The sequence below is a fragment of the Tarenaya hassleriana genome, unplaced genomic scaffold, assembly GCF_000463585.1.
Source record: "Tarenaya hassleriana unplaced genomic scaffold, ASM46358v1 Cleome3, whole genome shotgun sequence".
NCBI lineage: Eukaryota > Viridiplantae > Streptophyta > Magnoliopsida > Brassicales > Cleomaceae > Tarenaya > Tarenaya hassleriana.
The window spans coordinates 6,856,324-6,872,250 of NW_010966177.1; the positions used below are offsets into that span (position 1 = coordinate 6,856,324).

At 31.9% G+C, this 15,927-nt stretch overlaps 1 protein-coding gene across 1 annotated transcript; it reads right to left on the reverse strand.

Annotated features, from left to right (window-relative positions):
* Positions 1-11,901: 11,901 nt before the first annotated feature.
* Positions 11,902-14,742, reverse strand: LOC104819835 (patatin-like protein 1). Its single transcript, XM_010550099.1, has 7 exons — positions 14,602-14,742; positions 13,929-14,110; positions 13,309-13,495; positions 13,031-13,192; positions 12,502-12,804; positions 12,222-12,397; positions 11,902-12,107 (listed from the first exon to the last, which is right to left on the reverse strand). The coding sequence occupies exons 1-7, from the start codon at positions 14,716-14,718 to the stop codon at positions 12,047-12,049; spliced, it is 1,188 nt and encodes a 395-aa protein (XP_010548401.1). The 5' UTR covers positions 14,719-14,742; the 3' UTR covers positions 11,902-12,046.
* Positions 14,743-15,927: the final 1,185 nt, after the last annotated feature.

Genomic DNA, 15,927 nt, shown 5'->3' on the forward strand with positions numbered 1-15,927 from the left:
TAAAGTTGTAAATACTATAAAATTATGGTGGAAACGGTTCTCTTTACTTTAGAAAGCTATATGGAACACGGAGTTGCATTTTCCGAGGCAAAGCGTGGTATATTGTATTATATTATATATTAATAATAATTCAATGGTCTTTTCCTAAGAAAATGGTGTAACTATTTTATAATTAATCATGATCAAGTAACGGGATTAGGTGTTCATAATTTAATGATATTTTCCTATATCATATAAACTAAGCACGTGACATCGCATGATCAAAAATTAGCTTTTTACTCATGCCCCCCCCCCATGTCTCGTGGGGGTCCCATCAACAATTTACTCCTCATTTATTTAGTTACAGAATAAAACTAACTTATTATTAATTAGAGATTATAATTAGCAGGATTAATATACATATATTTATATACATGTGTGTAATAATATTTCATATTTCTACGCAACTACGTTCATTGTATAGCACATATTTTTTTTAAAAAAAAATTAAATACTACGGTTGATTCAAATAAAAATTTATTTCGTGTTAATTGAATTAGTTTTAAGTGAAATAACAATTTTATTTTATTTTCATAAATGGGGTAATCTACACATGGAGCCTCACACCCTATGTCATGACATATAATCATATATATACACTCTTTTGGTTGGTAAAAATAGAAATATGAAAAGATGGACCAGGCAATTGATAGCCAATTACATATCCATGAACTAAGACACACACACATACACAAATATATATACATGTATATATATATATATATATATGTGTGTGTGTATATATATATCCGAACGTGTTTTCATTTATAACCGAAGGCTCTGCTACAGAGTGATAATGCAAACGCAAACGCAAAGGCATGCGGTGTTCCATTTTCCATCGATCGAAATGATTGTCGCTTCAGAACCTTTTCTTTTATCCATGCGTAATTTATATATTTATTTTTCTGAATTTGAAACATTTTATTAGTTACAATATAGGAGAATATAAACTTTATAAAAAAAAAGAATATACCACCCTGCTTATAACGTAATATAAAATAATCGGCAGCAATGAGGAATTAACGTGGGATCTCTCAATTCCATAGAACAAACAGAAAAAGATAGATATTGCAAGAATCCAAACTATACATAATGTCATAAAATGGTCCAAAGCTGCAAATTTCCCCTTTAATTTATTTCCTTTCAGTGGTCCTCGCCATCAAACCCACGATTACTGTGTTAAATAAATAAAAAGCAAGGGAAAGTATAGTACAACCATTTGATTTGATGATAATGGTACTGTGGTTTCTATTTGGTTAATTTCGATTCTGTTATAATATTTGAAATGACTTTTTATGACCTTAGAAATCCTTTAAACAAAAATATTCCATGCAATTAAATTCATTTAATGATCAATAATAACAACCGGGTTGCGGTGCCCTTTTTAATCAATTTTATTGTCATTATATATAGATATATGGGCGGATCCACTCGAAGATGAATAGGGGCACTGGCCCTCACTATATTTTTTTTTTAAATTATTTATAAAATTTATTTAAAATTTTGGAAAATACAGTTAATGTCCCGTTATAATTTGGTTATGGACCCATTGTTGTTAATTTTGAATGTATCTTAAAATGTTATCTAACAAATCAAATAAAAAAAAATCTGTAACTCCTATATTTTTTTTTCTATTTTAAATTTTTATTTTTCTGTTTAATTAAATAAAAAATTATACCATATATTTTGATTAACGTTTTTGTATTATATATATATTTTTTTTTTTATTTTTTGCCCCCGTTATAAAATTCTTGGATCCGCCACTATATATGATGTGTAGCGCTAACTTATACACAAGGAATCAACAAAGGAGAGAAAAAAATTTTATATGAAACCAAACGAATTTGGTCCAAAGGGACTGGCGAGTGATGAGAATGAGTACTGTTCCAATGCCCTTTTTAAAAAAATTATTATCACTCTATAATATATTTGTGCATATATAATGTATGCATGGTCATGTGTATATTTGGGTATATATAATGTATGCATGGCCATGTGCATACGTGTGTGTAATGATTTGTAGGTAAGCGCATTAACCTTTAGAATGGATCAAATATCCAACCAAAAGAAGTCGACGTCATTTATTTCTTCCATATCAAATATCGAAATTTAATTTGGCAATTTCCCCGCTGCATGTATGGACCATTTTCAGTTCCAAGTGATTCTTCTATTAATTCAAAAGCTCCAAAATCTGAAACCAACGTGTTTGCCCTAATCATTTATAATTGACAAACCGATTCTACATATAACATTTCTAATTAATTTATTGCTTTCTTCTTTACATAAAATGCCAAATATTATTATTTCATACTATAGATATTTATATTTTCTCTGTCGTAGTTCTCTTAAATTACTATGATTGGTCCTTAAACCGTATAAAATCTTAACGATGATTAATCAATATATAGCTTTTAAAATCATTGAACACACGCATGGTCGAAAGCACACACAAGACGAAAATCAAAGCCACATTAAATGTTTTGGGTGATATATATATATATATATAATAAAGGCGCGGCAGAGATTGCACATGTTCATCTCCCGCTTTGTAATTAATGTATTTACTACAAATGTTAAAACTATATATATATATATATATATATATATATATAACATAGTCTTGGACTTTAGAATTTCTAACACTATAATATATACGCCATTAATGGACCCTTTTGTGGAGCTGAAAGGTACGTACAACCATGACGCGGAGCATCTCGCGAGACAAGAAAACATGAAACTTTGCTCTTGTGAATTTTTGTACTGTTCATAACGCAAGATTTTGGACCGACCCCTTTTTTCTCTAATTTGCAACGCTGCCCAACGGTCCCCGAAATCAATGATTAGTCAATTCTAAATTTTATTTTTCTTTTGCTAACCATTGTGTGGTCCAATAAGGCCCCTCTTAAGTCGAAGTCACAAGAAGGCGTGATCTGTGTCCTTACAAGCTTATATATCGTCCATTTTGTAAATGCCACGACTTCACATCCGCGTGCATGTGGAAATCATTACAAGTTCTTCAGATATATATTTAGGTATCCAAGAATTTGTAATATGTAAGAAACTTTATATTCTATGACATAATATATTTTCATATGGCCATGCAAGTAGTTGGGTTTCTTAACCAGATTTGAATCTTTCAAGATCATATTAGCATTCGAACCCTAAAAATATTAGTCGTGTTTAAACGACCATTAATCCTTGTTATAGTAATGTAAATTATATCTGTAATAAACATGAAATCAACTTAAAAGAATTCATTAGTGCCTAGCTATAAAATTCACCAAATCAAACAATAATGAACTTTCATAACTATTTTTTTTATAAAAACCCATCAATATTGTAGGTGGATTAATCACGAACACGCCTCTCTCTAGTAGATGTCGGACTCATAAAAAAAATGAACCACTTGCATGTGTGATATGTACGTACTACTGCGACTACAAGTACTATATGATCTCGTCATCAATAGAATTTTTTGGTAGCTAAAGTAGCAATAATGTGATTGATAACACATGAGATGGGATGCAGACTTTGTCTAGACCATGCACATATTGATATACATATACATATACACATATATATTTATGTATGTATGACAACTTTCAGCATGGCAAGGATCGATTGAAATGTGTGGCTTCAATTTATTCATTTTTTATATATATTGGTGCATGCCACAATCATCATTTCTTTCATGAAATGTGAGGGTTTAGTCTTTCACAAATTATTTGTATTCCATAAAATTTCGAATCTACAATGTAATGACTAGGGACCAAAGGCCACGCTTTTTTCGAACCAAAGGCCAATATGCCCATATGTGCGTATTTTGGACCGTCGAAGCCCATCTGAAAGTCCAACAAACTATGAAACTTCGTGTTAATTAATATATTATTACAAAATATTTAAAAAATCAAAATGATATCATTATATTTGGTTAGACTTCTATTAAAAAATCAGGAGCAGGGATCGTTAGATCTTCTCGAAGATATGAAGGTCACACGAAGATTTGAATATTAGGTAGGATTTAAGCCGAAATTGTGTTGTGTTCGATATCATGTACGAAACCAAAAGGTGCAATTCCCACTAATATATAATCAAATATTATATATATATATATATATATAATCGCATTTTATGCTTCAATCATAGCTATGGATCCATAAATTATAAAGAATATCCTTGAATGTGACCTAGCAACGTCACACAGCAACACACATATACGATAATATAACGATTATATCATAAAATAATAATGACTACAGCCAGTAAATATTATAATAATGCGAAATGAAAACCCATAAATATCTTCTTCTTTTTTTTTTAAAAACTTTCTGGCCATATAATATAATTTGCCTTGACATTAAACTCACTTAACTGCCATTGCGTAAAATTTGTTCCTAATAAAAACGAATAATGATCCTTAGAAACATTATTTACACTGTTGTCTATATTCATGTGCGCACATAAAACGATGGGTAAAATTCAAACTAGTAATGTAATTCGTGTACAATATTGTAGCGTACCCATGTCCAATAATAGTGGGCGTTTCAGAAAATGATTCGGGTTCAGGACGGGAATGGATCGGTTCGGTTTTTTCGGTTTTATAAAAACAGGTACCAATCGGTTTTTATATTGTGTTCGGTTCGGTTCGGTTTCGGTATCGGTTCGGTTCGGTTCGGTTCTGGATTTTATTAAAAAATAGATTTTCTTTAAAAATATTCGGTTTTTCGAGATTTTTTAAAATTCGGTTCGGTTCGGTTCAATTCTGAAAAAATTCGGTTCTGTAAAAATAATACCGTTCGGGAATTGAGAACGGTTCCAGATCGGGAAAAATACCGTTTTTCGGTTCGGTTCGGTCCGGTTCCGAAGAACCGAACCGAAACGCCCACCCCTAACCAATAATAATAAATTAAAGTTCTCTCTCCCGTCTCTTTTATCGTAATATTTATTATTTATTTTGGTCTTTGCCAATTACGTTAGGAATTTATTTGGTAAAGATTTTTAATTTGCATTTGTTTTTTTATAGTACTTTTTATAGAGACCCTTCCTTTTGTGGGGCCCGGTAAGATCACGATCGCACACAATCAAATTCAATCATTTGAGTCTTTGTTCCTTAAAAATTTAAGCACTTAGTGATTGTGAGCATTGATTTTCTACTTTGTATATTCCTCACAATATATATATGTATATATGTATATATGTATATATACACACAGACACACAAGGAGAAATGAAGTACAAGTGTTGGAATTATCGACATGAGCCGCCTTCTTTTCGTGACTTTCTATGTTGAATCCTACCTATTTGGTTCAACTGTCAATAGCATGTTATAATATAAAACATGAAAAGGATAGAAAAGTAAAAAGTCCGATGATTTATTTTACAATAAGAGAAAAAAAAACAAATACATCACACACCATTATGGATAATTCACATTTCGCAATTGAAAATTATATCATTTGACAAAATGAAAGGGAAATGGGCAAGCGAAAAAAGAACAAACGTATACGGTTTCAGTTCTTGATGAAATGGCCAACACCAGGACTGTGGCCCGGCTCGGTCGGGCGAAAATCGTCCTGCCCGTAGACAGCCTTGCTCGTCCTGTCCATATCTTTCACCGTAGTACCACTATGAAAACTCTCTGTCTGGTCCCGAGTCTTCCCGCCATGGTCCGAACGTCGTTCTTTGCATGGATCACGACACTTCAAACTCCGACCCTCCATGTCGTCGAGGACTAAGCATAAAAGCAGAATTACGAGGAAAAAGTGGAGAAAAAGACCCATCGAAACGCCTTTTGCCATATAATCCAAAACACAAGTTTTGGTGAGTAATTATAGATGTCGAGAAACTGTGGCTATTTAAAGACAAGGGCTGTATCTTTTGGAACCGAGTCGGCTATAGACATAGAGAGCAGAGACTAATTTGATATATTCCAACTTAACAAAACGAGCGAATGTACATTTGTTGTGTTACTGTTCATAAAAGCATGTAAGATACCATATGATATAATCACTCCTTATTCCATTACTGTTTGTCTGATCTATTTAAATAAAGTTTAGTACGGGTTTTATTAGACAAAACCCTATTTTCCAATGAGAATATATATATATATATATATATATGTATTGGGGGGGGTATTAAGCAGATACTATAATTGTGTTATAGAAAGGTTGTCGAAAGTTTTACCACTGCACATCCCAAGTATATTGGCTGAATGATTCAACAATTTGAATAAACTACCTTCATAAGGGATAATCCTATAAGAATACGCGAATTCTACAAAATATGCCAAAAATTAAAATACACCAAATATTGAAAATGTGTCTAAAAATATTTCAATTCTTAACACTAAAATCAATTTCATGCACATGGGCGATGCCGATAAGAACCGAATATGAAATTGCTTTTGATTAAATCTGTCAGGTCCGTTAAAAATAGTTTATGAACAATTTCAAATAGTTTTGTAGAGCTCGTATATTTTTATGGTATTTTTTCCTCGTAATTATAACTAAATAAAGTACCCTTGGCCAACTCAAGGAATTGAATTGAACTCCAACTTGCACAATTAACTAGTTAAAATCAAACATTAAACTATATATATATATGTATAACATACGAGGAGTGAAAATAGAATTGCATTAAGAAAATTAAAGGAGAATAAATTTAGAAAAGAGAGAGAGACAGAGGCATGTGAAGCCCCGGTTAGCTGGAAAAAGAGGGCAATTGGGTTCAAGATTGAGAGGGATATCGTATTTTTGATGGTTCATATTGAGGTTTGAGGCCCCGCCGCAATTCCATGTGCCAACAAAAATAAATAAAAATACAATATAATATAAAGTTTTTGCAGCATGCATGTTATTTTGCCTCCCTGTCTAATATTCCTCTTGCCTCCTTCACCCAAAAAAAAAAAGGGAACGTATTTATATACAAAAAACATATACCGGCATACATATTTTATGAGATACACGAATGCGTGTCTGCCCATTTGAATAAGATTCTCGAGAATCGCTCTGAACTGATATAAAGAGACAGCATTTTCTCTTCTCTGTCCGAAACCAGAAGTGAGAGCGTATCGACTTTGAGATTAGAAGTAAAGCAATATATATATATATATATATATATATATTATATGTGTGCATACAATTCCATCGGATGTAGTGTAAATCACTACTCGCCTTCCATAAATGAGTGTACTATAATAAGCCAATATAATTGATATATATATATATATATATATCACTAAGCCTCGAATGTTTTTAGTTAGCAGTCTTGGAAGTTTTTTTTTAGTTTGGGCTTTTCCATGCTGAATTTTAATTTTTGATTTTTGGATCTAGGGCCGATCTTACAAATTTATATCCTAGGAGTCTCGAAGCAAAATTAGCAAAAAAGAAATAAGCTTATATAATTGGACTTGAAAAGAAAAAGAAAAGGTCCACTATATTATGATAATATAATTTTCCTAATATTTTTTTTATATTTTGAGATATTTTTTTTAATATTTGGATTTTAATATTCTATTTAGTTTGATCTCTTTACGGATACGAAAAGATTATAGATATGAATGATTGTTCATCTAGTGGGATGTAGTATTTCATTTTATCCCACCATTTGACCGCCATTTCAAACTATATATTTTAGGAATAAGGTGGGAAGAAAAAAAAAGCTTTAACTATTTATTTTTAATAAATTAAATTGAATTGAGTTATTCTACACATTTTTAGAACGGAAAGCTCACGACTGAAGTTAGGATTTTATCCTTTTTTTTTATATATATTTTTTTATTCTACCATGTTCTACTTTTTTTATTCTGTTGTATTCATTTTAATGTGCATCACTATTAGAGGACCATGGAAACACAATATATTCCAAAAATATTCGAAGGATTTTTATATACTGTTTTCATAGAGCAAATTAATTCAGTTTTTGGCTATATAAAAAAAATAAAATAATTAAATGAACCAACCGTTACGAATCAATAAAAAAAAAAAACTATGTGAGACTATCGTACGAAAAGATACTAAAGTGTACATTCATAATTAAAAATGGGAGGGTTTCCATTTCCCTTTTGCTAATTAGGTATATATATAGCTCGAAGAACCCTACGGGTTACCCAACAAAATAAATTTAATAATCTTTTTTTCAAATTAAGTATATAAGAATGGATGTTACGTCTATTGGGTTTTGCATATGGTCACTGGCCCTTTCAACTATTCGAACATGTGATTAATCGTCTCCTTATGGCATAGATGCGGGTCCTTTCGATTCGGAATTTTAACGGTCCGGCTCGAAAACGATTTATTTTGTATTCTAAAATTTATATCAAATTTTATAAAATTCGGTTCGATTTCGGAAAATTCGGTTCCATAAAAATATATCGTTCAGAAATTTTGAATAATACGGTTCGGAAAAAAATAACGAGATTTTCAGTTCGATACGGTTCGAACCAAAACAAAATATATATGTATATATATATGTTCAAATAATTTTACGAGGCAATAACTTTATAAAAAAATACACAAGATAAAATGTTAACATTTTCATCGAAAGGAAATAAACAAAGAAACATTTACAACTACAATATTCCCTCCAAATATATTCTTAATTATTTTCGTATGCAACTGACCTGAGACACAACAACATGTGCCGGGCATAGATGTTGGAAGAACAAAGCTAGGGTTTTGATGAAATATGTACTCATAAATTGTTATCTTAATTGATAGAATTGCAAATTTATTTTTGTAAATATTTACTCAAAATTATTTCCGTATATTTATGAACGGGCCAAAGCCCCTTCGCGTTTTTTCAGCCGTCATTTTTGCAAGTTGCCTAAAAGAGCCAGTAACTAATTAATTAAACAAAAACAAAATGAATAACATTATTCAATGGTTGCAGACAGAGGAATTACGTTCGATATTCTTAAATGTTCAAATATCTGCAGGTGAGATGTTAGTTGGGCTTAAAAATTAAAGTCTCCGACACAAATCAGAAGAAAAAGAGAAACTCGATAACATAAACTATGGTTTGCATGCAGACAACCTTATTCCATGTGCGGTCCTCTTCCGAAAAAATTCTATCATTTCATTTATTGCTCGAAATATTATCTATAAATTCACCATACTATATTCTATATCTAACTTGTCTGTAGACACATATTTGTCATATTCTTTTAAAATTGCACGATATATTTTTTTTATGATTTGAATGCCAGAGTGGAAAAAGTGTACAAAAATCATTAAATCATTAGCTCCCTTTATATATATATACACAAGTGAATAGGTTCAATTTAAACATTGTAAGCCTTTTTCTCTGCTAGAAAAAATAATAATTTGTTCCGTATTCTGATTGGCTCCAGTGTCCTAGGAAGTACCAACACAGGGTCCCACTCACTTCCCACCAACTTCTACACTAATAAAGTACAAATTCTCGGGCCTAAGATTGCAATCTTATATTCATATAGTTATTATATTTACATGGAAAAGATTTCCCTGTTCACATTCCTTTTCCAATGTGTGTGTGTATATATAATATATGGTAATTATACAATATTAGTTGGCTAATAGTGCTTCAGAAGAGCCACTAGGACATGTTTTTTGGTTCAGTAAGAAGCTCATGACCCATGAGCTAGCAAAATCAAAGATTTAGTTGGTTAGAAAAATTAAATATTAATAAAGAAAGCAGAGTAGGGTTTGCAAGCCTGTCGTGCATTTAGCACCGTTGATTTTGTTAGTCAAGGAAGTACAAAACTATAAAAGTATATAGTTATAATTAATTAATTATTTAATTTTAAAAAATGATCCAAAGCACTCTTCGAATCTCCCACCTTCTATCTCTGTTTTAAACACTTTCTTATCATACATTAATATGACTACGAGGATTTAATACATTCCAAGCTATTTAGTTTCAAAGTGTACGGTAGCCCTTTCGAATATATGGTAACGAAATAAAAATACAACGACAACCGACCTTAAGGAGCTCTAATTTAGTAGAAATGGGAATTAAAAATAGGTTGATTATTTACAAATGAAATATACATTTGTATTTGCCGATTATCATATAACAAACACTAGCTCATGACAATACATTAACCCCATGTCACATTTTTTTTCCACTTTTTTAAGAGATAATTCACAGGCGAAAACAAATATCCTAAGCTATATTTTGAATATATAATATTTTAGGAGTTATAAAAAGCCTATATTGTTAGATTATAGGTTTCGTTCATCATATTTCAAATTTCAATTAATCACTAGTGATCGTGTGATTTTATGTTAAACACCGATTTACTAAATTATCGACTTGTAATTCCGAACAAGTTAGCAAAAAAAATATTCATAATTTAGTCTGAATGTGTAAAGTTTAAAGGTGTTGTTTTATAGTTGAACGCAGTTTAATACACCTCGTAGTGTATAAAAAAAAATGTTTATATCATAATGACTTTGATATTGTAGAGCAGATCTAAAGGAAACTTAACCATTCCATTGCTGATTTCAGTACAAGGAAGAAAAAAATAATAATGAAATAGTAATTAAATTACATTTGCGTAGATGCCACAAAACCATGTTTGAACGTATAATATTTGAGATTTGAGAAGTTATAAAACGCCTATATATTGTTAGATTATAGGTTTTGTTCATGATATTTCAAATTTCAAACTATACATTCTAGATTTCGAGTAAAAAAAAAACTATACTGTTTTTTTTTTATATTGTGATCTCTAATCAATTAATCAGTTTCTCCACGTGACTAATGAATCTAATTTTAAAAAGTAACGGCGATCATGTGATTTTATATTAAACACTGATTTATTAAATTATCGATTTGTAGTTCCGAACAAGTTGTAACAAAAATGTTCAAAATTTAGTCTGAACATGTAAGGTTTAAATATATCGGTTTATATATAGTTAAACGTCGTTCAAAACACCACCGTGGTCTATAAAAAAAAATATTCATACCATAATGACTTTCATACTGTAGAGCTTAATCATTTCATTGCTGATTTCAGTACAAGGAAGAAAAAAATATAATGAAACAGTAATTAAATTACATTTGCGTAGATGCCACACAAACCCATGTTGGGAAAACAGACAAAGGCTGATAATTATTTGAAACGCACCAATTGCATGGAAACGCAAACAACCACAAAACACGTACCGATTGCATGGTACCGAAAACATGGGAAATCAATCACACGAAGCATATTATGTATATATTTATCATATGTTTTTGGTCCAAGATATTTAATTGTGTACGGAATGACCGATACCGGGGCTGTGGCCAGGAGCTGTTGGCCTAAAGCTATCTATTCCATGGCTCGGTGGCAATGAAGCCGACGGCGGCGGCGGCGGAACAGACTCGTCGGGTTCTACATTTTCTTCGACCTTCACATTCTCCAAAGTGTTATATTTTGAATTTCCGCCGAGATTCAGTTTTCGCCCTTCGATTGAACTATTCTGGTGGATTAGAATAGTGAAAAATACGATAAATGCGAAGACGGAGACGCTGTTTCTCGCCATTGATGAATATTGAGACGAGAACGAGAGAAGAAGATGGAAAAAAAAAGAAAGAAAGAAAGAGCAGAAATAAAGCAACAGACGAAGCGAATGGTTTAATGAATGAAACCCTTCGGCTGACTGATTGTCTATTTATAGAGCTTAATCTCACATGGCGCAACACCTAACATCTCTTTTTTTTTTTTTTTAATGAAACAACGTTACGGTCATTTAAATTATATGTATATATATATAGGCATATCGTACGCTTTCCAACAATATATGTTAACAAATCAAATAAAGATGATTGTTATTCCTTTATTATTGTTTCCGGAAGAAATACAATGAAGTTCAAAAATTAAAGCATAGAGACAGTTTCATCACAAAGACACATACACATTAAATATGAACTCAAACAGGTTCATCACAAAGACAAACATAACAAAATCCATATGAAATAGATTGTCGGATGGACATAGCAAAAGGCAAAGCTTGGTCCATTGCCATTGTTGAGGATCAGACTATGCAGTCGGGCTTCTGGATTTCCGGAGTTTCATTTCATCCGAAAGTATTTTCGCGAACCTGCCACAGAATATATATTTGGGGGAAAAACGACGATTGATGAAGTTAACAATCATTAGTTTTGTGAGCTGAAACCATTACTTGGGAGCTAAGCAAACCAAATCTATCATTCACCTTTTGAGTTCTTGTTCGTTGGTAATATCATCAGGAACCGGCTCGTATTTCCCAGTTTCAATATTCATTTTCTCGACTCTGTTCTTCAGCATCTTCTCCCCGATCTTCACAAGATTTTCCAAGTTAGCCTTTGTCGATATGTCAAGAGAGCTCGTATCTCCTTCCAGTGTGTCATCCTGCCATTTTCACCAGTGAAATCAAGCCAAAAGAATCTGTGGTTAATTACTGTATTACTGGTGTTGACAGCATAGGTTTTACTGTATGTTCATATATATCTTACGTCGATTCTAAGGTAATTCTCCTGGGAATCAAGGGCTTGAAACGCGACGGAGATGTGGTAGTGGACCATGTCACTGCTCGATTCCGAATAACAATCTATAATCGGAGACGATCCGTCTTCATAGAGCCAGGATAAGATTCCCCATTTGGAGGACTTTGTGGCATTGTACTTCTCTTCCTTCTTCGCCGATCCTGTCCCTATCGATACTACGAGGAAATGGTCGTACCCCAACGGATTCATGTTCCCCATGTCCGGATTGTTCATTATGATTTGTTTAGACACTGCAGTCATTGCCACCAAAGTCTGACATATAACCAACAAAAAATCGAAACCAATCCAACCCATTATATAATTTATAACGTTTGGACAAAAATGTCATATAAAATAGTAACAATAATCTAAAAAAACGTGAACTTTTAAAAGTTTTAGTATAAATACACGAATTTTGAAATTTCTACCAAAATACACGAACTTTGTAGAAGTTTCATGAACTCATATATATATATATATATATACAAAATTAGTTTACCGGGTTATTGGCAGTGACTCCTCCATCAATGAGGTTGAACTCTGTCTTCTTCCCGTTAATATCTTCGTTCACAAAGTAATGGGAAGGTAAAAATGTCGGAGCAGCCGACGTGCTGATGCATATGTCCGATAACTTGGCATCTAAAGTCGGATCAGTCAATATCTTCACAAGGACAAAAAAAAGAGACATAAATCAAAGGCCCACATGTTAGATTTCAAAAGAAGTCAGAGACTTTCCGTACGTTTTCACGTTAGGGACATGTGTGGAAATTAGAGGACCTTGTAGGAGGAGAAGATTGTAGGGTTTAGTTTCTTGATGTCGAAGGTAGGTATAACGATGTTGGTTAGCGTCTGGTGAAGTCTTTTGTCTCCAAGCAACTTCCTTAACAGTTCGTGAAGATATTTGCCGTCGTATTTCGGTCCAGACAGAAGCCTTGGTGGCATCGGCAACACACTAAGCCACCCTCTGTCCATTTAATTCATTACACTCTCATTAGAAGCATATATTACTTAATTAATTTCATTGTGAACCACGTTGAAAAATTAAGCGATGTCAAAAGTTTAAAAAAAAAACAAAATTATAGACTATTTTGTGAGATTAATCGGATTATAACTAACTGTCTGGATATAAGTTTTGTTATAGATAACACAAAGAATTTGTTCAACATCCACTAGCTTGTATTTGTTCAACAGGTATCATTTGATTATATTTTATGCAATCGGATACCCATCAATCAATTACATATATTTTACGAAACAAAGCTACGTATCTTATTTATATCATTTATGGACCCGAACATATACATAGGTCAAGCAAGATGATAGGAAAATTTTCTCAAAACTTGGAGAGGATTATTTTCCAACTAATTAATCGTATATATGGAAATTAAATTCGGTACCCGGGCTGTGAGAAGATCTTTGGAGAATGCTCCATGTAGAAAGGAACGATTTCTTTGGCCGCAAAAAGCGGTCGGCCGAGTTCGTTGGGCGCCGTCAACATCGCCGTCACGAGGCCTCCGGTGCTCGTCCCGGCCATCACGTCGAAATAGTCCGCCAGCCTTGCACCTTCCCCGTCCAGCTCCTATATATATATAGGAAAATTTAATGTGTTTTAAGCCAGAAAATTAGTTTAGTTAATACCACCCAGAAAACACGTTGTGGTCGAAATAAGGAAACAAATATGGATTTTGGAGATTCGAGTTATGATTATATACGTTAGAGATGATTGATATAAATTGGAAATACGAACTTAATTAATAAATAAAGTTTTAACTTTGTTAATTATCTCTTGCCTCATTAATTTACACCATTTTTTGTAATTTTATTCTTTGCTACTTTTTAACATTTATATATAAGTTAATTTCATTATAATTCAAGAAGAAACACAAAGGTAACAAAAAATACAACTGTAATTTCCTAAGATATAATTTTAACATATTATGATCACATAAATAGATGGAACATATATTGTCAGAATTAATAGGAATTATGGAAAGAATCGGACAAGAACTCTGGTAGGATGTGTTTAATGTTATCGTTCATAACGTTCAAATTATGGTTAACGAGATTCACCTGAAGTTCTTTTTCGAGTCGGGCGAGGATAACTCCGGCGATAATTCCTCGGACTCCTCCGCCGTCTAAGCTGAGGATGGTGACCAGTTTTCCACGAGCCGGTGGCTTGTTCTCCATTGATTTTTATATATATATATATATGTATATGTATGTATGTATGTATGTATATATGGTTTTCGTTCAAAGACTGAAAACGATGAAAGAAATCCTATGTGAAGAGAAGGAAAGACGAGGGTATAAATATATATATATATATATATATGTGTGTTCAATTTCATGTGTGAAATTAGGAGATTGACAATTCATCATGGACTTGGTTATTATTATTTTTTTTGTAATGTTAATTTCATATATGGTTTCAAATATATAAAGCTATGGTTTAGTCTAATGAGAACCAATATGTTCTTAGTGCGTAATCGTGCTAACCATGATTAGTCTTTATTTCGCTAGCTAAACCTAAACCTATGGCATTTATTTGTAATTTCAGAAACGAAATAAAAATGTCATTTGGTATTATAAAAAAAAATATATGTGTTTGAAGAATTCCCTTCGTTATTTTGGTTTAAACAATGAACCTTGTTGGCCATTTGGCTTTTTTTGTTGAGATGAATGTTGAAGTTGAAAATGGCCAAATTTTCATTGGAAATTAATGTTTCCAATAGATTTCGTCGGAATTTCCAACTGAAATCCGCTGGAATTTTCCAACGACATTTTCAACCGCAATCCATTGGAAAATTTTCAACCGAAATCTGTTGGAATATTTAAAAAAAAATTCAAAACATATTCTCGATTCCGATCCCGACCCCGACCCCGACACCGACACCGACACCGACCCCGATCTTGACTCTATATCAAATCCAAAGCTCTGAAATTTAATCCTCGAACTCACTTTCCAGTAGATCACGCATCCTCCCACTACTCCAACTCAATCTTCCTTAACTCTAGAGTTTCAATTGACAATCATCTAAATATTCCAAATTAAACTTCTGATATCATGTAATATTAATATATATACATATATAAATGTTTATATATATAGATACACATATACATATATATATACATGTATGAATATTTATATGTATATATATATATTTACATATATACACATTCGAATTCATATATATATATATAAATATTTATATATATACAAACATATATATATACGTAAATATTTATATATATATATATGTATATATATATATATATATGTGTATATATAAATATTTACGTATATACACATTCGAATTCATATATATATATATATGAATTCGAATGTGTATATACGTAAATATTTATATATACACACATATATATATATATACA